Source organism: Hyperolius riggenbachi, chromosome 3, assembly GCF_040937935.1.
Source record: "Hyperolius riggenbachi isolate aHypRig1 chromosome 3, aHypRig1.pri, whole genome shotgun sequence".
Lineage (NCBI taxonomy): Eukaryota > Metazoa > Chordata > Amphibia > Anura > Hyperoliidae > Hyperolius > Hyperolius riggenbachi.
Genome location: NC_090648.1, coordinates 47,558,321 through 47,579,996, shown reverse-complemented (window position 1 = coordinate 47,579,996; position 21,676 = coordinate 47,558,321). Strand labels below are relative to the sequence as shown.

General features: G+C 48.9%; 1 protein-coding gene across 1 annotated transcript in view; it reads left to right on the top strand.

The window, feature by feature from the left end:
- LOC137560950 (mucin-3A-like) overlaps positions 1 to 20,672 on the top strand; it is a 99,151-nt gene extending 78,479 nt beyond the window's left edge. The window contains exon 11 of the mRNA XM_068272138.1: positions 20,499 to 20,672. Coding sequence (XP_068128239.1) covers positions 20,499 to 20,576 — 78 coding nt within the window. The 3' untranslated portion in view covers positions 20,577 to 20,672. The remainder of the gene's footprint in view (positions 1 to 20,498) is intronic.
- The last annotated feature ends 1,004 nt before the right edge of the window (positions 20,673 to 21,676 follow it).

Genomic DNA, 21,676 nt, shown 5'->3' with positions numbered 1-21,676 from the left:
AGACCCTATACCTGATTATGTGGTGATCTGCAGAATCACCAATAATACTAGTATAGCCAAAAGGGTGCTAAGAGTGTAGTGCTTGGTGCAACTGTAATATAATAGTTTGGCGAGACCTCACCAGAGGGGCTGGTGAGGTACAATCAGTACACTAACTGTATAATAGCGTACAAGCCCCAGCAAGCTGGAGATACTGATATTGAAGAGATAGAATCTCCCGAGGAGCGGGTGATTCAGACTGTACTGCAGCCTAGTGATCACCTGAGGAGCAGGTGATTAAGATGGTACTGCAGCCTAGAGGACACCTGAGGATCAGGTGATACAAACAATACTGCGACTAGTGATCACCCGAGAAGCAGGTGACCAAGACTGCACTGCAGGCTAGTGAACTCCTGAGGAGCAGGAGTTACAACAATACTGCAACTAGTGATTACCTGAGGAGCAGGTGATTAAGACTGTACTGCAGGCTAGTGAACACCTGAGGAGCAGGAGTTACAAACAGTACTGCAACTAATGATCACCTGAGGAGCAGGTGATTCTATACTAGAAATCCCTCACCAGAGGTTAGGCCCACTGATGAGGACAGGGTGGTCAGACAGGCTAAGTTCGGCAACAGAGAGGTTAGTATCGGAACAGGATCGTGAGGCAAAAGGATAACGGGTAAACAGGCAGAGGTTCAGCAAAAAGTCAGCTAGGCAGAAGTACAGAATCAATGAGCAGATGCAAGGTCAGAGTATAGCCAGAATCATACACAAATAATCAAGGAGACCTCACTGGCACGCCCTAGTGTTGGGCGAACAGTGTTCGCCACTGTTCGGGTTCTGCAGAACATCACCCTGTTCGGGTGATGTTCGAGTTCGGCCGAACACCTGGTGGTGTTCGGCCAAACCGTTCGGCCACATGGCCGAACTAAGAGCGCATGGCCGAACGTTCCCGGAACGTTCGGCTAGCGCTGTGATTGGCCGAACGGGTCACGTGGTTCGGACCCGAACGCGCTCTGATTGGCCGAACTGTCACGTGGTTCGGGTAAATAAATACCCGAACCACATCATATCTCCGCCATTTGTCTGTGGGTTTAGCTTTGGGTAGGCAGGCAGGGTAGTTCGCGCTCCAGCCACGCTAGCCAGGGTCCCCCCAGTCATTGTGTCGCTGCTGGGAATAGTAGTACACCGCTCGCTCAGCCACACTATATAGCATTCTGTTTACTGCCACTCTGTGTACCTCGCTCAGCCACACTATATAGCATTCTGTTTACTGTTCTGTGTCTGCTGGGAATAGTAGTACACCGCTCGCTCAGCCACACTATATAGCATTCTGTTTACTGCCACTCTGTGTACCTCGCTCAGCCACACTATATAGCATTCTGTTTACTGTTCTATGTCTGCTGGGAATAGTAGTACACCACTCGCTCAGCCACACTATATAGCATTCTGTTTACTGCCACTCTGTGTACCTCGCTCAGCCACACTATATAGCATTCTGTTTACTGTTCTGTGTCTGCTGGGAATAGTAGTACACCGCTCGCTCAGCCACACTATATAGTATTCTGTTTACTGCCACTCTGTGTACCTCGCTCAGCCACACTATATAGCATTCTGTTTACTGTTCTGTGTCTGCTGGGAATAGTAGTACACCGCTCGCTCAGCCACACTATATAGCATTCTGTTAACTGCCACTCTGTGTACCTCGCTCAGCCACACAATATAGCATTCTGTTTACTGTTCTGTGTCTGCAGGGAATAGTAGTACACCGCTCGCTCAGCCACACTATATAGCATTCTGTTTACTGCCACTCTGTGTACCTCGCTCAGCCACACTATATAGCATTCTGTTTACTGTTCTGTGTCTGCTGGGAATAGTAGTACACCGCTCGCTCAGCCACACTATATAGCATTCTGTTTACTGCCACTCTGTGTACCTCGCTCAGCCACACTATATAGCATTCTGTTTACTGTTCTGTGTCTGCTGGGAATAGTAGTACACCGCTCGCTCAGCCACACTATATAGCATTCTGTTTACTGCCACTCTGTGTACCTCGCTCAGCTACAGTATAAAGCATTCTGTTTACTGTTCTGTGTCTGCTGGGAATAGTAGTACACCGCTCGCTCAGCCACACTATATAGCATTCTGTTTACTGCCACTCTGTGTACCTCGCTCAGCCACACTATATAGCATGGTGTTTACTGCCACTCTATGTCTGCTGGGAATAGTAGTACACCGCTCGCTCAGCCACACTATATAGCATTGTGTTTACTGCCACTCTGTGTTTGCTGGGAATAGTAGTACACCGCTCGCTCAGCCACACTATATAGCATTGTGTTTACTGCCACTTTGTGTCTGCTGGGAATAGTAGTACACCGCTCGCTCAGCCACACTATATAGCGTTCTGTTTACTGCCACTCTGTGTACCTGTAATGAGGCAACAGCAGGCTGAACGCGGACGTGTGTCCGCGTCCGCATCAGCAGCGCAACCGCCCGCATGGCCACATGCGGAACGCGGAGAAACGTCCACGTCCGCAGCGGTAGCACGATCCACCGTTCAGTCGCAGACCTCTCAGCGTACTCCACGTCGAGGCTGCACTCCTGGAACACCTTCACAGGCCTCATGGCATGCTGCTCGCCGAGACACCTCTCATGACAGTCTGGACCCCGTAGGGGCCGCGCGCGTGTGCAGTAGAGCCTTTTATACTCTTAGAAAGAGAGTCAGCTGACCAGCTGGTCAGCTGACCTCAGCAAGGTCCTTGAGCTGTACTGCAAGGTCCTTGAGCCACGTTGTGATTGGTTGAATGGCTGGGCGGGCTGTTTGAGTCCAGCACAGTATAAAAGCAGGCATTCTGTCAGTTGCAAGTTGTCTGCAGTCAGCGAATACTTGTGTGTTAGCACTCAGACCCTAGTCAGATCCCAAAGTGTGCTAGAACCAGCTGGAGCTGGGGATCCACACTTAGCCAGATTCTGTTGATAGCCTAAAGTACTATTGCATTATATTGTGTATGACCTTTTGCCTGTTATCTCTTTATCCTCTTGCCTCCTGATTTTGTACTTCGCCAGCCCGTACCGTTACCGACTATTGGCTTGGCTTCTGACTACCCTTGTGTTTCTCTATTCTGTACCTCTGCTCATCTGATTTCCCGTTGCTGACCTTGGCTTGACCTCTGATCTTGATTTCTGTCTGTCGATTCGGTACTTCTTTGCCAGTTCTGATACCGAACCGTTTTTCCGTTTGACTTTGCCCCCTTTAGTGGGTTTTCCACTAAAGGGTTAACTCTGCTGAGTTCTTCTTGCGGGGAACTCAGTAACTCCTCAGCATATCATTACTGTTGAGGAACGCAATTCTGCGTTCTTATTCTAGTCGCAGAATCGCACACACTGCCCTTCCTTCCAGAGGTCTCCATCCCTCTGAGTTAACGTCAGTGTGGTGGGTTTTCCACAAGTTATCTGTACCTTGTTTTCCAGAGTACGCATAAATATTTGTATTATTGGTGATGCCGCAGATCACCATATAATCAAATATATCTGTATTACTAGTGATACTGCGGATCACTGATAATCAGAAAACTCTGAAGTGTATACACCAAACACCACAACATTACAGTACTGCAGACCAGTAAAAGTAACATGGAGGGAGTTGCCGAGCAGTTGCAGACTTTAACTGCGGCAGTCGATGAGCTTAGAAACACCGTTGCTGCTCAGCAGGTCCAGATCAACCAGCTGACTGAGGCCTTTCAGAAACTGCCGGCACCACTTAATGTTCTACCCTCCCCAGCCAGTAGCGAGCCTAAGATGGCTCTTCCTGAAAGATTTTCTGGTTCTCGGTCCGACTTCAGTAATTTCAAAAATCGTTGTTTAGCCTATTTTCAGATGAGGCCCATATCATCTGGTTCTGAGGTACAGAGAGTAATTTTTATTAAAACTTTGTTACAAGGGGATTCTCAGACATGGGCTTTCAGCTTACCTGAGGGTCACTCTGCCTTATCTTCAGTGTCCGAGTTTTTCAAGAACATGGCCATCATATATGAGGATCCTGATTTAGCCGGCACTGCTGAGCGTAAACTCCGATGCCTAAAGCAAGGCAATCGTATGGTTGAGGAGTACGCTGCCGAGTTTAGAAGGTGGGCGGTCTCAGTGAGGTGGGATCAGTTCACTCTTCTAGACACATACATGACCGGTCTCTCCGAGTCCATTATTGATGTCATGATAAGCCACCCTGAGCCCAAAGATGTAGATGCAGCTATTGCCTTATCGGTTAAGATCGATAGACGCATTCGCTATCATAAAAAGGGCAGGTCATCTGTGCTAGTTAGAGCGCCCTCTACTGTTGGTTCCCCTGAGGTTCCAGAGGAGGAGCCAATGCAGTTGGGGCACGGACGACTCTCAGTCGCTGAGAAAGCTAGGAGAAGGAAGGAGGGTCTGTGTCTATATTGTGGGGAAAAGGGTCATCGAGTGCAGAACTGCAGTAAGAAGGCGGAAAACTTGTCCGCTTAGGGATGGTTGGAGGTACCACCCTAAGCGAGCCAGTTCTACCTCCATGTCAGAATAAAATCTTGCTGCCCTGTTCTCTTCATTGGGAGAACAGTGACTTCCTAACCTCTGCATTTGTTGACTCTGGGTCAGCTGCCAACTTCATTGACAGAGACCTGGCTTTAAACTTTAACATTCCCATTCTTCCCATACAAAGACACATTTATGTTACAGCAATCGATGACTCTCCTTTACAGAACAAGACACCTCTTTGTCAAACTCCGCCGCTCACACTTCAGGTTGGAGTATTGCACACTGAGGTCATCCAGTTCTATGTTTTAAAGATGGCCACCTCATCCGTCATATTGGGGCTACCATGGTTGAAGAAGCATTCCCCTCAAATAGACTGGAAAGAGGGCCAATTATCTGCCTGGTCCTCCTATTGTCAGGAGAATTGTCTTAAATCCATTTCTGTGTGTGCTTCAGAGGTCCAGGTCCAGGGGGTCCCACCTCAGTACACTGATTTTTCCGACGTATTTTGTCCTCGATCTGCTGACAGGTTGCCTCCACATAGACCCTATGACTGCCCCATTGAATTGAGACCGGGTACACTGCCTCCTAGGGGTCGTTTGTACAACCTCTCCAGCCCTGAAAAGGTGGCAATGAAAGATTACATCAAGGAGAACTTGGAGAAGGGATTTATCCGTGCCTCCAAGTCTCCTGCTGGTGCAGGTTTCTTTTTTTGTTAAAAAGAAGGATGGTGGTCTTCGCCCCTGCATAGACTACAGGCAGCTAAACAAAATCACCATAAAAAATCGATACCCTCTTCCACTCATTGATGACCTGTTTACTCAGATTACTGAGGCCTGTGTTTTTTCAAAGTTAGACTTGAGGGGGGCATACAATCTTATTCGGATCAGAGAGGGCGACGAGTGGAAGACCGCATTTAACACTCCTGACGGTCACTATGAGTATTTAGTTATGCCCCTTGGATTGTGCAATGCCCCAGCTGTCTTTCAGGAGTTTGTAAACGATATTTTCAGAGATGTGTCTGGCAGGTTTACAGTGGTCTATCTTGATGATATTTTAATTTTTTCAAAAAATTTACAGGAACACAGGAAGCATGTAAAATTTGTGTTACAGAAGCTCAGGGAGAACCAGTTATATGCTAAGCTGGAGAAATGCCTCTTCGAGGTGAAAGAGGTGGCATTTTTAGGGTATATTATATCCACCTCTGGACTGGCAATGGATCCAAGCAAAGTCTCAGCAGTGTTGGATTGGCCGCAACCTTCAGGCCTCAAAGCCCTGCAGAGATTTTTAGGCTTTGCTAACTATTATAGGCGGTTTATTAGGGGGTACTCTTCAGTTGTTGCCCCCATGACCCAGTTGACCAAGAAAGGCGCTGATGCGACTAACTGGTCACCAGAAGCCATTGAGGCCTTTCAATCATTAAAAAAATCTTTTTGTTCCGCCCCCATATTTCGTCATGTTGACGTCACCCGCCCCTTCATAGTAGAGGTAGATGCATCGGAGGTTGGGGTTGGGGCAGTCCTCTCGCAAGCTTTTGGACCTGATAATAAGGTTCATCCTTGTGCATTTTTTTCAAGAAAGTTTGCACCGGCAGAGAGGAATTATGATGTGGGGAACCGGGAATTGTTGGCTGTTAAGTTAGCTCTAGAGGAGTGGCGTCATTGGTTAGAGGGGGCAGAATTTCCCTTTACTGTTTATACTGACCATAAGAACCTCGAATACATTGAGAAGGCCAAGAGGTTAACACCCAGGCAGGCGAGATGGGCACTTTTTTTTTCCCGGTTTGATTTTATCATAACCTATAAGCCTGGGGATAAGAATGTTAAGGCTGACGCCTTATCCAGGTGTTTTGAATCTGAATCTGCCCCACCAGCCACTCCTGTCAATATTCTACCTGAGAGGTATTTTCTGGCAGCCACTGAGATCTCCGAAGACTTGTCAAAATCGCTTATTGCATGCCAGTCCAATGTTCCCAATGGAAAACCTGAGGGACTTCTGTACGTCCCTATTCGTTTTCGGGAACGGGTGCTCCAGATGTTTCATGAACATAAGAATATGGGACATCCAGGTATTGCCAGAACCCAGGAACTCTTGAATAGGGCAGTCTGGTGGCCTTCTTACATGTCTGATTGTGAGGAATTTGTTAAGTCCTGCTCTGTCTGTGCCAGGAGTAAGTCCTCCAGAAAAGCTCCAGCAGGCTCTCTTCAGCCCCTGCCTTCTCCACAGGTTCCATGGTCCCACATTTCCATGGATTTTGTGGGGGAGCTGCCTGAATCTGAAGGTAACACTGTCATCTGGGTTGTTACGGACAGATTTAGTAAAATGGCACATTTCGTTGCTCTGTCTGGGTTTCCATCTGCCCGTAAATTGGCAGATTTATTTATTAATAACATCTTTAAGTTACATGGAATTCCGGTGGATATTGTATCTGATAGGGGGGTACAATTTTTGTCAAAGTTCTGGAGGGCCTTTTGTAAAGATCTGGGGATTTCTTTATCATTCTCTTCAGGTTACCATCCCCAGACTAATGGGCAGACAGAGAGGATCAATCAGTCCATGGAGCAGTTTCTTAGATGTTACATAGCAGATGCACAACATCTCTGGACAAGATTCCTCCCATTTGCTGAATTTGCCCACAATAACTTGAAAAACGCATCCTCTGGTTATTCTCCCTTTCAGATTGTCAATGGGAAGTGTCCCAAGTTTACGTCACTTCCAGTCAAGGAGTCACCTCTTCCAGCTCTCCAGGAATGGCAGGGGACTTTCAGAGAGATCTGGGGGAAGGTCAGAGATAATTTGGACAAAGCTTTTTCTGTTCAAAAGAAATTTGCTGATAGAAGACGTTCCACGGAGTGGAACTTTATTCCAGGGGATTATGTTTGGGTCTCTACTAGACACATTCCTCTCAGGCAACCATCAGCAAAATTAGGTCCTCGCTTTATCGGGCCTTTCCCTATAGAGAGTAAGATCAATGAGGTCACTTACAAGGTAAAATTACCTACTAATATGAGATGTGGCAGGACTTATCATGTTTCTTTATTGAAGCCTGCGGTAAGGGTAGATTCTACTCCCCCTGCTCCTGTGGTAGTGGATGGGGAATTGGAATATGAAGTCCAGGACATTTTAGATTCCCGTTTCTCACGCAACAAGCTCCAGTATCTGGTGCACTGGAAGGGGTACGGGCCAGAAGAGAGGTCATGGGTTCCCCTTCGAGATCTTCATGCTGAGGAGAAAAGGAGGAGATTTCATGAGTTGTATCCTGGGAAACCGGGTGAGGCATGCCCGGAGGTCATGCCTGAAAGGGGGGGTACTGTAATGAGGCAACAGCAGGCTGAACGCGGACGTGTGTCCGCGTCCGCATCAGCAGCGCAACCGCCCGCATGGCCGCATGCGGAACGCGGAGAAACGTCCACGTCCGCAGCGGTAGCACGATCCACCGTTCAGTCGCAGACCTCTCAGCGTACTCCACGTCGAGGCTGCACTCCTGGAACACCTTCACAGGCCTCATGGCATGCTGCTCGCCGAGACACCTCTCATGACAGTCTGGACCCCGTAGGGGCCGCGCGCGTGTGCAGTAGAGCCTTTTATACTCTTAGAAAGAGAGTCAGCTGACCAGCTGGTCAGCTGACCTCAGCAAGGTCCTCGAGCTGTACTGCAAGGTCCTTGAGCCACGTTGTGATTGGTTGAATGGCTGGGCGGGCTGTTTGAGTCCAGCACAGTATAAAAGCAGGCATTCTGTCAGTTGCAAGTTGTCTGCAGTCAGCGAATACTTGTGTGTTAGCACTCAGACCCTAGTCAGATCCCAAAGTGTGCTAGAACCAGCTGGAGCTGGGGATCCACAGCCAGATTCTGTTGATAGCCTAAAGTACTATTGCATTATATTGTGTATGACCTTTTGCCTGTTATCTCTTTAGCCTCTTGCCTCCTGATTTTGTACTTCGCCAGCCCGTACCGTTACCGACTATTGGCTTGGCTTCTGACTACCCTTGTGTTTCTCGATTCTGTACCTCTGCTCATCTGATTTCCCGTTGCTGACCTTGGCTTGACCTCTGATCTTGATTTCTGTCTGTCGATTCGGTACTTCTTTGCCAGTTCTGATACCGAACCGTTTTTCCGTTTGACTTTGCCCCCTTTAGTGGGTTTTCCACTAAAGGGTTAACTCTGCTGAGTTCTTCTTGCGGGGAACTCAGTAACTCCTCAGCATATCATTACTGTTGAGGAACGCAATTCTGCGTTCTTATTCTAGTCGCAGAATCGCACACACTGCCCTTCCTTCCAGAGGTCTCCATCCCTCTGAGTTAACGTCAGTGTGGTGGGTTTTCCACAAGTTATCTGTACCTTGTTTTCCAGAGTACGCATAAATATTTGTATTATTGGTGATGCCGCAGATCACCATATAATCAAATATATCTGTATTACTAGTGATACTGCGGATCACTAATAATCAGAAAACTCTGAAGTGTATACACCAAACACCACAACATTACAGTACCTCGCTCAGCCACACTATATAGCATTGTGTTTACTGCCACTTTTTGTCTGCTGGGAATAGTAGTACACCGCTCGCTCAGCCACACTATATAGCATTGTGTTTACTGCCACTCTGTGTACCTTGCTCAGCCACACTATATAACATTGTGTTTACTGCCACTCTGTGTCTGCTGGGAACAGTAGTACACCGCTCACCCGCCACTGTATAGCATTGTGCTCTGTGTCGCTGCTGGGAATAGTGGTACACCGCTCACCTGCCACTGTATAGCATTGTGCTCCGTGTCGCTGCTGGGAATAGTGGTACACCGCTCACCCACCACTGTATAGCATTTCTGTACTGCCACTGTACTGCTGCCAGTCAGCGTGTACTTTAAGGATAAGTGAAATGAGGAAGAAATCCGGTGAAAGAGGGAGGGGCAAGGGAAGAGGTGTTTCCCCTGACGGTTCACGTACAGGCCACAGGGGAGCACCCAAGAAAACCCACTCAATACCGCCCATGTTGTCCAGGACAACAACCCTCACAAATCCAAAAGAACAGGACCAGATAATTACTTGGATGACCTCTCAAGCGTCCAGCAGTGGGTTAAGCAGCACCAGCACATCACGCACGAGGTCCGAGTCCTCAGCCAGTTACAAGGAGCCAGTGGGCACAAAGCTGACACAACCGGCAGCGACACCACGCACACAACTGCCAGATAACCAGTCCGATGAATTACCTCAGGACACAATGGGGTATTCGCAGGAGCTATTCCCAGCCCAACAAACTTCCACCTTTCAAAGGTCAATGGAGGAACAGCCAGAAATGTTGTGCCCGGATTCACAACCATTAACTGTGGGAAATGCACCGCGCACTGAAATACAAGGCGAGTCCGAGGAGGACTCGGAAACCCAAATCCCAGAGCAAGTTGGGCAGGAGGGGTTGCAATTGCAGGAGGTCGGCCGACAAGATCTGGAAGACGACGTTGGAGTGAGCTGCGCAGAGGTTGTTCTGGGGAGCTCTACTCCACGGTGGCGGCCCCCCACAATGACATATGACGAGTTTGAGGAGATGGAAGAGGAGGGTATGGACAATGTGGACATAGACCCAGATTTTGTTTGTGAACGAGAACATCGCCGTCGTAGCAGCAGCACAGATGAGTCTGTTGAAGAACCCACTGCTGCACGAGTTCGCCTTGTGCCACAAGGTAGGCGGCGCGCAATTTCAGGCACCACAAGCGTGGAAGTTCAAGTGAGAGGCAAAAGAGGCGCAAACAGAAATCGCCAGCAAGGCAGGTGCTCCAAAGTCTGGGCTTTCTTTGAAGACTGCACTGAGGATGGTACTATGGCGATTTGCAAGGTGTGCAAGACCCGCCTGAGCAGGGGGAAAAGTATTAACAACCTCTCCACCACCAGCATGAGCCGCCACATGCTATCCAAACATCCCACTCTGTGGGCAAACGCGGCAGGACAGGGTACTAGCAACACTGCCTCCCTTGGGGTCACCAGACTCACCACCAGACCCGCCTCAGCAGCAGCAGTAGCCCAGCCATTGCGTGGTTCACAACATTCACAAACATCAGACGCTGACACTGTCACTTTCCGGAGTAGTGCTCTTGAGGTCTCCCAGTGTTCATCAAACACAACAACCAACAGCCCTTCAGTGTGCAGCCCTACGATTCAGTTGTCTGTCTCAGAGATGTTTGATCGCAAGAGGAAATTGCCAGCAAATGACCCCCGGGCCGTGGCAGTAACAGCCAGCATAGCCAAGCTTCTGGCCTGCGAAATGCTGCCATATCGAGTGGTGGAGACAAACAGCTTCAAGGGCATGATGTCAGTGGCCATCCCACGTTACGTGGTTCCCAGCAGCTACCACTTTGCGTGCTCTGCAGTGCCTGAGTTGCATGAGCACGTGGTCAGCAAAATAACCCGAAGCTTGAAGAATGCCGTTGCCTGCAAGGTTCACCTCACCACTGACACCTGGACGAGTGCGTTCGGCCAGGGTCGATACATCTCCCTTACCGCGCACTGGGTGAACCTTGTGGAGCCTGGCAGCGATTCCTCACCTGCTACGGCGCGGGTGTTGCCCACGCTGCAAACAGCTGCACCACCGTCCCTCCCACTGGATAACAACAGCAGCACCTACCTCTCTGACTCCTTCTCCTCCAACGCATCTCAAAGCTGTACCTCATCCGGAAACGCTAACCCAGCAGCAGTAGGATCGTGGAAGCAGTGCAGCACAGCTGTTGGCATGCGTCAGCAAGCGTTGCTGAAGCTGATCTGCCTTGGGGATAAGCAGTACACAGGGGAGGAAATTTGGAGGGGAATAAAGGAACAGACGGATTTGTGGCTGGCACGGCTGGACCTGAAACCGGGCATGGTTGTGTGTGATAATGGGAGTAATCTCATTCGCGCTTTAAGGTTGGCTAAGCTGACACACATCCCTTGCCTGGCGCACGTGATGAACATAGTAGTTCAGCGGTTCCTGAGGACATACCCAGGCGTGGCCGATCTTCTGTTGAAGGTGCGACGAGTGGCCAAACATTGTAGAAATTCCAGTACTGCTTCGGGGGCACTCGCCAAGATGCAGGAGCGCTTCAATCTCCCCCACCATCGCTTGCTGTGTGATGTCCCTACGCGCTGGAATTCTACGCTGCACATGCTAGCCCGCTTTTGCGAGCAGAAGAGTGCAGTGGTCCAGTACATGACGGCGCAGTACCGAAGCACATCCGGACAGCTGCCAAGCTTCTGTGGATCCGATTGGGCCAACATGTTGGACCTCTGCCAAGTCCTCCAAAATTTTGAGCAATCCACGTTGCTTGTGAGCAGTGACAACTCTTCAGTCAGCATTACCATACCACTGCTGTGTTTACTGAAGAAGTCAATGTTGAAAATCAAGGAAACAGCTGTCATGATGCAACTGGGGAATCTGAAGGAGAAAACGATCAGCGTGATGGTACCAACATCAGGCCATCCGCCTCAGGAAACGCTGGCCCCAGCAGCTATGACGAAGAAGAGGAGGAGGAACAGCTGGAGTTGGAGCAGGAATTTCATGCCACCACTGACGAGGGCCAGAGTGGTGCACGTTGGACTTCCACAATTCAGCGCGAATGGTCAGCAGAAGCAGACCAGGAAGAAGGTGACGACTATGATGCATCACAACAACTATCACAACGCTCACAAGAGGATGATAAGGATTCTGGCAGGACTCTGGCACACATGGCTCAATTCATGCTAGACTGCATTGAACGCGACCCACACATTGTGCGCATTCTGGACAACACCAATTACTGGGTTTATACCCTTCTGGATCCACGGTACAAACACAATGTTCCAAAACTGCTTGAAGAAAGAGTCAGACAGGTCAAAATGGAAGAATACCAGCAGGCCCTTGTGGAGACTTTAGAGAAGAGATTGACATCCTCCCCCTCCTCTAGCCAGTTGTATGCCGACAGACTGACTTCCGCAAACCCAGGACGACCAGGAGGGCAGCAAACAACACAATCGCAGCTAGTGCCCAAAAGGGAATGGTATCGGCAGTGTCCTTGGAGTGGGAAAATTTTATGACACCCATGCAGCAGCAGCCCACAGAACAGCAAGCGTGCAGATCCACCTCCAACACCGATCGCCTGGAGAAGATGGTCAAGGAGTACATGTCAGATGGCGTAGCTGTGTTGAACAATCCATCTGCACCCTTCAACTATTGGGTATCGAAGCTAGACACCTGGCATGAACTGGCAATGTACTCAATAGAGGTGCTGGCTTGCCCGGCAGCCAGCGTTATGTCGGAACGCTGTTTCAGTGCTGCCGGAGGCATCGTCACAGATCGGCGTATCCGCCTCTCCACAGAAAATGCAGACCGTCTGACTCAAATTAAAATGAATCAATCCTGGATTGGAAACGACTACGCAACACTCCAGGACCCCAACCAAGTAACATGAACAATGACCATCTGTGATGGGTTAGCGTTTCCGGTCCCTGTTTATTGAACCTCTCATCTGTATTACATTTATGACTGCATGGCGGCAAAAAGCATTGCTATATCCGCACGCTATTTGTCCTCATGCAAGGCCTGGGATGTTGTGTCTCAAAAAGCGTGGCCTTCTCCTCCTGCGCCTCCTCCTGTTCCATCACGTGTGCTGCTGCTGCTGCTGCTGGGTTAGCGTTTCCGGTCCCTGTTTATTGAACCTCTCATCTTTATTACATTTATGACTGCATGGCGGAAAAAAGCATTGCTATATCCGCACGCTATTTGTCCTCATGCAAGGCCTGGGATGTTGTGTCTCAAAAAGCGTGGCCTTCTCCTCCTGCGCCTCCTCCTGTTCCATCACGTGTACTGCTGCTTCTGCTGCTGGGTTAGCGTTTCCGGTCCCTGTTTATTGAACCTCTCATCTTTATTACATTTATGACTGCATGGCGGCAAAAAGCATTGCTATATCCACACGCTATTTGTCCTCATGCAAGGCCTGGAATGCTGTGTCTCAAAAAGCGTGGCCTTCTCCTCCTGCGCCTCCTCCTGTTCCATCACGTGTTCTGCTGCTTGTGCTGGGTTAGCGTTACCGGTCCCTTTTCCTGGAACCTCTTCTCTGTATTACATTTATGACTGCATGCGACAAAAAGCATGTTACCTGTGCAAAGAAACATGACATCTTCCACATTTAAAAGACAGTTTTTCCTTTGAAACTTTACAATCAATTTTCTCAAAAACTATAAGCTCTTTTTCAAATATTTTTTCCCTCTTGTACCCACTCCCAAGGTGCACACACCCTGCAAATTTGGGGTATGTAGCATGTAAGGAAGCTTTACAAAGCACGAAAGTTCGGGTCCCCATTGACTTCCATTATGTTCGGAGTTCGGTGCGAACACCCGAACATCGCGGCGATGTTCGGCGAACGTTCGCGAACCCGAACATCTAGGTGTTCGTCCAACACTAGCACGCCCCCTGCAGTCAGCCAATCCTGGGCACCGTGAGACTCCTCTGACGTCAGCCAACAAGCAGGTCAGCTGACGAGCCTCCACCTAGCATAAAGGTCCCGTCTGTGCACGTGCCCGCTCGAGACGGTGACCCCTTGATACCACGAACGTTCCGTCCTCGGCGTCCTAGACACCGGGAGGACAGGCAGAGGCACGGAGGCAGCTGCAGCGGCGGTGCTGTTCGCTGCAGCTGCCCCGTTGTTCATTACAGTACCCCCCCCTCTAGGCGTGGACTCCGAACACGCACCACCCGGCCTATCTGGATGCAACCTATGAAACTCCTCCCTGAGTTCCTCCGCATGCATGCGAGAGACTGGTACCCAAGATCTTTCCTTTGTACCATACCCTCGCCAGTGGACCAGATACTGCAAAGAATTACACACTCGCCGGGAATCCAGGATCTGTTCTATTTCGTACTCGGGCTCTCCATTGACTACCACAGGGGGTGGGGGGGGGAGTGGAATCCACATACACAGCAGGTTTTAAAAGTGACACGTGAAACGTCCTACCACCCCTGAAACTGGGTGGGAGCGACACCATGTAGGTAACATTATACACTTTCTTAGAAACAGGATAGGGCCCTATACATTTGGGACCCAATTTAACAGAGGGCTGCCTTAAGGACAGATGCCGAGTGGAAATCCACACCAAATCTCCCGGTGCGAATTTCCATTCCACAGAACGTCTTTTGTCAGCATGCTTTTTCTGAATGGAAAAAGCTTTTCTCAAATTTTCTTTCACCTTTTCCAGATATTTTTCATGGACACAGACCAGAGTTCCAGAGCTGGAAATGGTGATGTCACCACCCGCAGTGGGGAAAATTTGGGTGACCTCCCCGTGACAATCTGAAATGGGGAAAAGCCCGAAGATACACATTTCAAATTATTGTGGGCAAACTCGGCGTAGGGTAAAAACTTAACCCAATCGGTCTGGGCATCAGCCACTTAACACCTGAGGAACTGCTCAAGGGCCTGATTTACCCTCTCGGTCTGACCGTTGGTCTGTGGGTGGTAGCCGGAGGAAAACGATAACTTCATCCCCATTTGATGACAGAAGGTTTTCCAGAAGCGAGAAGTGAACTGGACTCCCCTATCTGACACCACATCCTCGGGAATCCCATGCAGTCTGAAGATGTGGAGTATGAACAGTCCGTTCAAGGGGATGAAGTGTGCCATCTTACTAAACCTGTCGACCACCACGCATATGACTGTTTTACCCTCAGAGAGAGGCAGTTCGCCCACGAAATCCATGGACACATGGGTCCAGGGTTCCTCGGGTACCGGAAGAGCCTGCAAGGTGCCTGCAGGAGCTCTCCTAGAAGTCTTGCTCCTGGCACAAACAGCGCAGCTTCCCACAAACTCTCTACAGTCAGAACTGATTGAGGGCCACCACACACTATGACTTAATAATTCCTGGGTACGAGACACCCCAGGGTGACCAGCAGTTTTATGGGCATGAAATGTCTGTAACATCTTGAATCTAAACTGGAGAGGAACAAAAAGACCCCCTCTGGTTTGCCTTCAGGGATTTCCTGTTGAAAAGGGGCCAATTCTGATGCCCAATCCAACTCAACTTCTTCCCTGGAGGGTTCCAACTCCTGCTCAACGGTTTCAACTACTTGTACTTCAGTAGCTGCGAGGGGAATCTGCTCTAGACAGTGGATATGGAAGTATGGTGACCAGCTTATTAACTGTCTGGTACTCCAATCAATGTCCGGGGAGTGCTTCTTTAACAATGGCATCCCCAGGATGACCGTGGATGTGGAGTCTGTGGACATCTCTAACACCAAAAACTGCATTTGCTCCCTGTGCAGGACCCCAATCTGGCATAACAATACAGGAGTCTGAGTGATGGTGAGTGGCAGTGGAGAATCGTCCACAGCTGTAATCTTAATCTGTTCCCCCACAGGAGTCAAAGGAAACCCAAACTGATCAGCAATTTTTTTAGACATGACATTAACAGCGAAACCCGAGTCTATAAAAGCCTGGATAGTGTGAACCTGACCCTCCCAGGTGATAGAGCATGGAAGCAACACACGTTTATTATTTAGAGGTAAGACTGGATCGCCTAGGGTAGTACCTCCAGCTACTCCTAGGCGATAGAGTTTTCTGATTTCTTGGGACAAACGGAAGCTATATGCCCTTTGTCAGCACAATATAAACATAGTTTCTCTACACGCTTCTATTTTTCTCAACCTCTGAAAGCTTGGCATGTCCAATCTGCATTGGCTTGTCAGAGGGTGGAGAGGAAGGTGTAGGAGCTGAGAAAGTACAAGAAGAGAACCTTCCTGGGGCCTTAGCCCGAGTTTGCTTTTGATAGCGAACTCGCCTTTCAATTTTGATGGCCAAGGATATGGCCTCATCCAAGGTCTTGGGCTCTGGATGACCCAACATGAGATCAGCCACGGCATCAGACAATCCTGATAAAAAACAGTCTAAGAGTGCATATTGCCTCCACCTGGCTGACACCGCGCATCTCCTGAATTCAGCTGCATAAAGTTCAACTGGACGGTGTCCCTGCCTGAGGGTCTTTAACTTCCTTTCAGAAGTTACTGCCAAATCGGGATCATCATAAATCACGGCCATAGCCTTAAAGAATTCTGCCACTGAAACCAAGGCCTCATGTCCAGTAGGAAGACTATAAGCCCAGGACTGCGAATCTCCAGACAACAATGTCTTAATGAAGGTGACCCTCTGACCTTCTGTACCAGAAGAGATGGGTCATAATTCAAAATATGATAAACATCTATGCTTAAAGTTACGAAAATCCGAGCGATGCCCCGAGAATTTCTCAGGTGGGGGCACCCTCGGTTCGATCACAGAAGGGGGTGACACTCGAGCATTAGGGTCTAGTAAGCGGATTACTGACTTAGTCAGTTGCTCAATCTGAGTCTGTTGCGCGTTAACCGTTTTAATGAGTTCATTAACAGTAGTGGGTAACACATCGACCCGGTTGCAGAGTGTCTCCATATTTTTCTGGTCTGCTGCTCTGTAACGGTTGGGTGTAGCAACTCAGATGTCTGATTATATGGTGATCTGCAGAATCACCAATAATGCCTGACGCTATACCTGATTATATGGTGATCTGCAGAACCACCAATAATACTAGTATAGCCAAAAGGGTGCTAAGAGTGTAGTGCTTGGTGCAACCGTAATATAATAGTTTGACGAGACCTCACCAGAGGGGCTGGTGAGGTACAATCAGTACACTGACTGTATAATAGCGTACAAGCAGGGATGGTTGTAGTCAGCCAACTTCGCTACGCTGGAACTACACGTAGTTTTCCGCAATTACGCTTCGCCAAACTACGGCTCAGAAATCAAATATTCACTACGTACGCATTTCGTAGACTACGCATTAAAATACGCAATTACGCGTAGTGCAAAGCGTATTGTATGCAGACGCTTATGCCCTTATGCGGAAAAATTTCTGCATTAATTCCCCTTTTAGTTGACCTATTCCATGCGTACATTCCCCTTTCCAATACGCACTTTTGTATGCATACAACTAACAATACTATTTCTAGGCATGCGCAAGCGTATATTTAATCCGTACGCGGAAAAATATACGCGAGAACCGCATCATAGTATACTTCGCAATACACATGTTAACTACGCGTAGCAGGCGTAAACTACGCACAGCGGTACTTCGCTATGCGTAAATGCGGAAGTGTACTTTTGAAACTTCGTCTATGAACTACGATGCGTAGGTGCGAAATACGATGCGTAAATTCGCACTGGCGTAGTTTCTGCTCATCCCTGCGTACAAGCCCCAGCAAGCTGGAGATACTGATACTGAAGAGATAGAATCTCCCGAGGAGGGGGTGATTCAGACTGTACTGCAGCCTAGTGATCACCTGAGGAGCAGGTGATTAAGACGGTACTGCAGCCTAGAGGACACCTGAGGAGCAGGTGATACAAACAATACTGCGACTAGTGATCACCCGAGGAGCAGGTGACCAAGACTGCACTGCAGGCTAGTGAACTCCTGAGGAGCAGGAGTTACAACAATACTGCGACTAGTTAACACCTGAGGAGCAGGTGATTAAGACTGTACTGCAGGCTAGTGAACACCTGAGGAGCAGGAGTTACAAACAGTACTGCAACTAATGATCACCTGAGGAGCAGGTGATTCTATACTAGAAATTTCCTCACCAGAGGCCAGAATCATACACAAATAATCAATAACAATACAGCAATATCTTAGTCTAGGTGTGAAGTCCTTGGTTTCCACACCTGGGATCTAGTCTAAGGTCTGAGCGCTAACACTAAAGTATTTACGACAGCAGACAGTTTCCGAATGAAGCCCGGAGGCTTAAGAAGCAGAGGAGACCCCACTGGCACGTCCCCTGCAGTCAGCCAATCCTGGGTGCCGTGAGACTCCTCTGACATCAGCCGACTAGCAGATCAACTGACGAGCCTCCTCCTAGCATAAAGGTCCCAACTGTGCGCGCACCCGCTCGAGACGGTGACCCCTTGGTACAACGAACGTTCCGTCCCGGACGGGCAGAGGCACGGAGGCAGTTGCTGCGGCGGTGCTGTTCGCTGCAGCTGCCCCGTTGTTCATTACATCCTGCAGCACTGCTGAAATGAAAAGGTTATATTTACCTGTGGTGTCTTGTCCCACGAAGCCGCCCCAAAGACCCCGCATCACTACACTTCAGCCGTTTGGCCCTGGACTGTAGAAGAGCCCAGAGAAGCTCTTTTGCATACCCAAATCAGATAACAACAGCGCTCACTCCACAAAACAAATGTATATCGACAGTCTGTGTGACTAATGTAAGAAAAGATATCAAAGTCCACACGTATTCTCGCCAAGTGCTGCAGTCAAATCTCTGGGTTATGCCAGCTTCAAATTCTAATGTTCATTGTGATTGCGCTCTCAGCTTAAATTGCATACATCCACCTCTTCCCCCTTCATGGACTCACTCACCAGATGTTGCGGTCTTATGGAAAGACCAGACAGCGCTTTCGGGGTGTATGGCCCCCCGTCGCCTCACGATCTCACTTGATCCCTTCCTCCGTGAGTTGAAGCCCAATCCGTATCTGGTTAGGTCCTGAAACGCACAGCATATTGCCTTCTGCACAACATTAATTACCTCCTGAAATGATGGACAATCGAGATTGTTCAAATCGCAAATAACAATTTATTTTGGCACTCCGCAACGCGTTTCGCAGGTATAACCCGCTTCATCAGGCAAGGAGTGCAAGCTCAAAAAGGTCCAATAGTGGCAATGCGCCTCTGTTTTGCATACAACAGACAGGTTCCAGATTTTTTTTTATGCCTGAGGGAAACTTGTGAGGACTCTTTTCTTTGCAACTAATATTCTATTACTTAGCTGTACTACACATACAATTCATTTTATTATAAGCTTATTTTCACTTCAGGTTAGCTGCACCTCTTGCCCAGAAAGGCTGTGGCCTTTCTGCATATCACATAGAGAAAGGTTGCTGCCTCTTTTGGCAAGGGGAGGGGCTACCGGTCAGAACCCGGCTGATTTGAGACTCTGGTGAAGAATAATACACTGATGGCATGCCAGGTAGTTATAACTTTTTAGTATTAGCACATCTTTTGGTATTTTAGTTACACCAAAGTTGTGCTTTAACCTTCCTGGCGGTAAGCCGCGCAGGAGGTTTTCTCAGGCCCTGCTGGGCCGATTTGAGTAAATTTTTTTTTGCTGAATGCAGCTAGCACTTTGCTAGCTGCGTCAGCACTTCGATCACCGCCGCCCCGCGCTCAATCGCCACTATCCGGGTCGCAACACAGCCCCCCCCCTAGACCCCTGCGCTGCCTGGCCTATCAGCGCCAGGCAGCGGCAAGGGGTGGATCGGGACTCCCATAGACGTCACGACGTCCATGACGTTGGTGACGTCATCCCGCCCCATCGCCATGGCGACGGGGGAAGCCCTCCAGGAAATCCCGTTCTTTGAACGGGATTTCCTGATTGCCTATCGCCGGAGGCGATCGGCGGGGCTGGGGGGATGCCGCTGAGCAGCGGCTAGGGCTCACTACATGATTTAAAAAAAAAAAAAAACGGCTGCGCTGCCCCCTGGCGGTTTTTAATAGACCGCCAGGAGGGTTAAAGGGACCCTGAACAGAAAAAAAATGGAATATGGACTTATCTGGGGCTTCTTCCAGCACCTCGTAGCGCCTTTGGTGTCCTCTGGGTCCCCTCCATGGTCCAGCTGGTGCCTCCGTTAACTCGGTGACTTTGCCTGAAGTCGAGCATGCGCCGACGTGTCTGTCTGTCAGCTGAAATTGGACATGTGCAGGACACTTACGACGACCAGCTTGGTGATGTGCCAGGTGCACAGATGTGCTGCGCATGCTCAATCTAAGCCAAAGTCACAGAGTTAACCACCGAGGACCACGGAAGGGGAACCGCAGGACGCTGAGGGACCTCGCGGGCTACGGGGGCTGGAGGAAGCCCTAGGTAAGTTCAGATTCCCTTTATTTCTTCTGTTCGGATTCCCTTTAATGCCAATCAGATGATTGTAACCCGGTGCTGATACACCTATAGGCTGATCAAATATGTGACTTTATTTTTATTCATTTTATTTATTTTTACAGGTGAAAATCAAACGCCCCGAAATATGCCACGAGAACCTCTCTATGACCTTGCAGCCACAAGGCAGCAGCCGGTTATGAAGGGAACAATTCTGTGATCAGGAGAGCCAGTGCAATATTTAAATTTTCAAGTTTATCTAGATGATGGAGAAGAAAGTTATTTTCTAAATGCCTTATTTTGTTACCTCTATTTATAGTACAAATAAACTATTAAATAAGTTGTGTTGTATTTCTAAATTTGATATTGTTGTTGTTTTTATTATTTTTGTTTTATTTTTATAGTTACATTATCTTCCATGTGCTGTGAATAGTACAACATAGGCAATAGTAGGGAGCATAGATACATGAGCACTTTTCAACACACTGTACAATCAGTAGGACATCCAGCAACACAAGTACAAATACAAACAAGTGATTTGTAGTTTCAAAAACATCGCCGATATTGGTATATGTTCATTTGGTAAAATACACAGAAACAGGGAACATTAGGGGAAATGTTGCGTTTTCATAATTACGACACTAAATTTGAGATTATGACACAAAATTGTAATTTGTTATCCACTTGAGCCTATGACACAAAATTGTAATTTGTTATCCACTTGAGCCTATCTGGACGAATATGTTCATCCAGATAGGCTGTGCTGCTGCCAGTGTGCGGTGCGTGCGATCGTACACGCTGCCACGCCCGCTCCCACCGCCCGCCGTTAGCCATAGGCGGACTGGCCTGGGGGGACAGGGGGCGATTGCCCCCCGGGCCGCCTCCTGCACCTTTCATTAGGGCCGCCAGGATTTTTTTCCTACTTGTCATAGAAGCGTCTCCCTCCCCCGGCCGAATGCAGTGCGTGTTGGTGAATCTCGAGGTGCTGCTAGGCAACAGAGGTCTGCCCCCTGCCTGTAGTAGCAGCCAGCCAGTGAAGAGAGAGCAGAGGTGGCTCTAGCGCATCATTTGAAATGGCCAGGCTGCCGGAGGATTCCAGTGCTGCCAGTGCCTGGTGAAATGAACGCTGCAGTTTCTCCCTCAATCCCAGCCTCCTGCCCCTTGAAGCTGGAAGGGACAGGACACAGATCACTGCAGCCAGACATCAGGGACCAGACTGTTCTTTGTAAGCCGACACCTCCTCTCCTCTTCATTTGTTTGCTCTGTTTTGAACTGGCCAGCTCTGTGTACATGTAACCCTTTC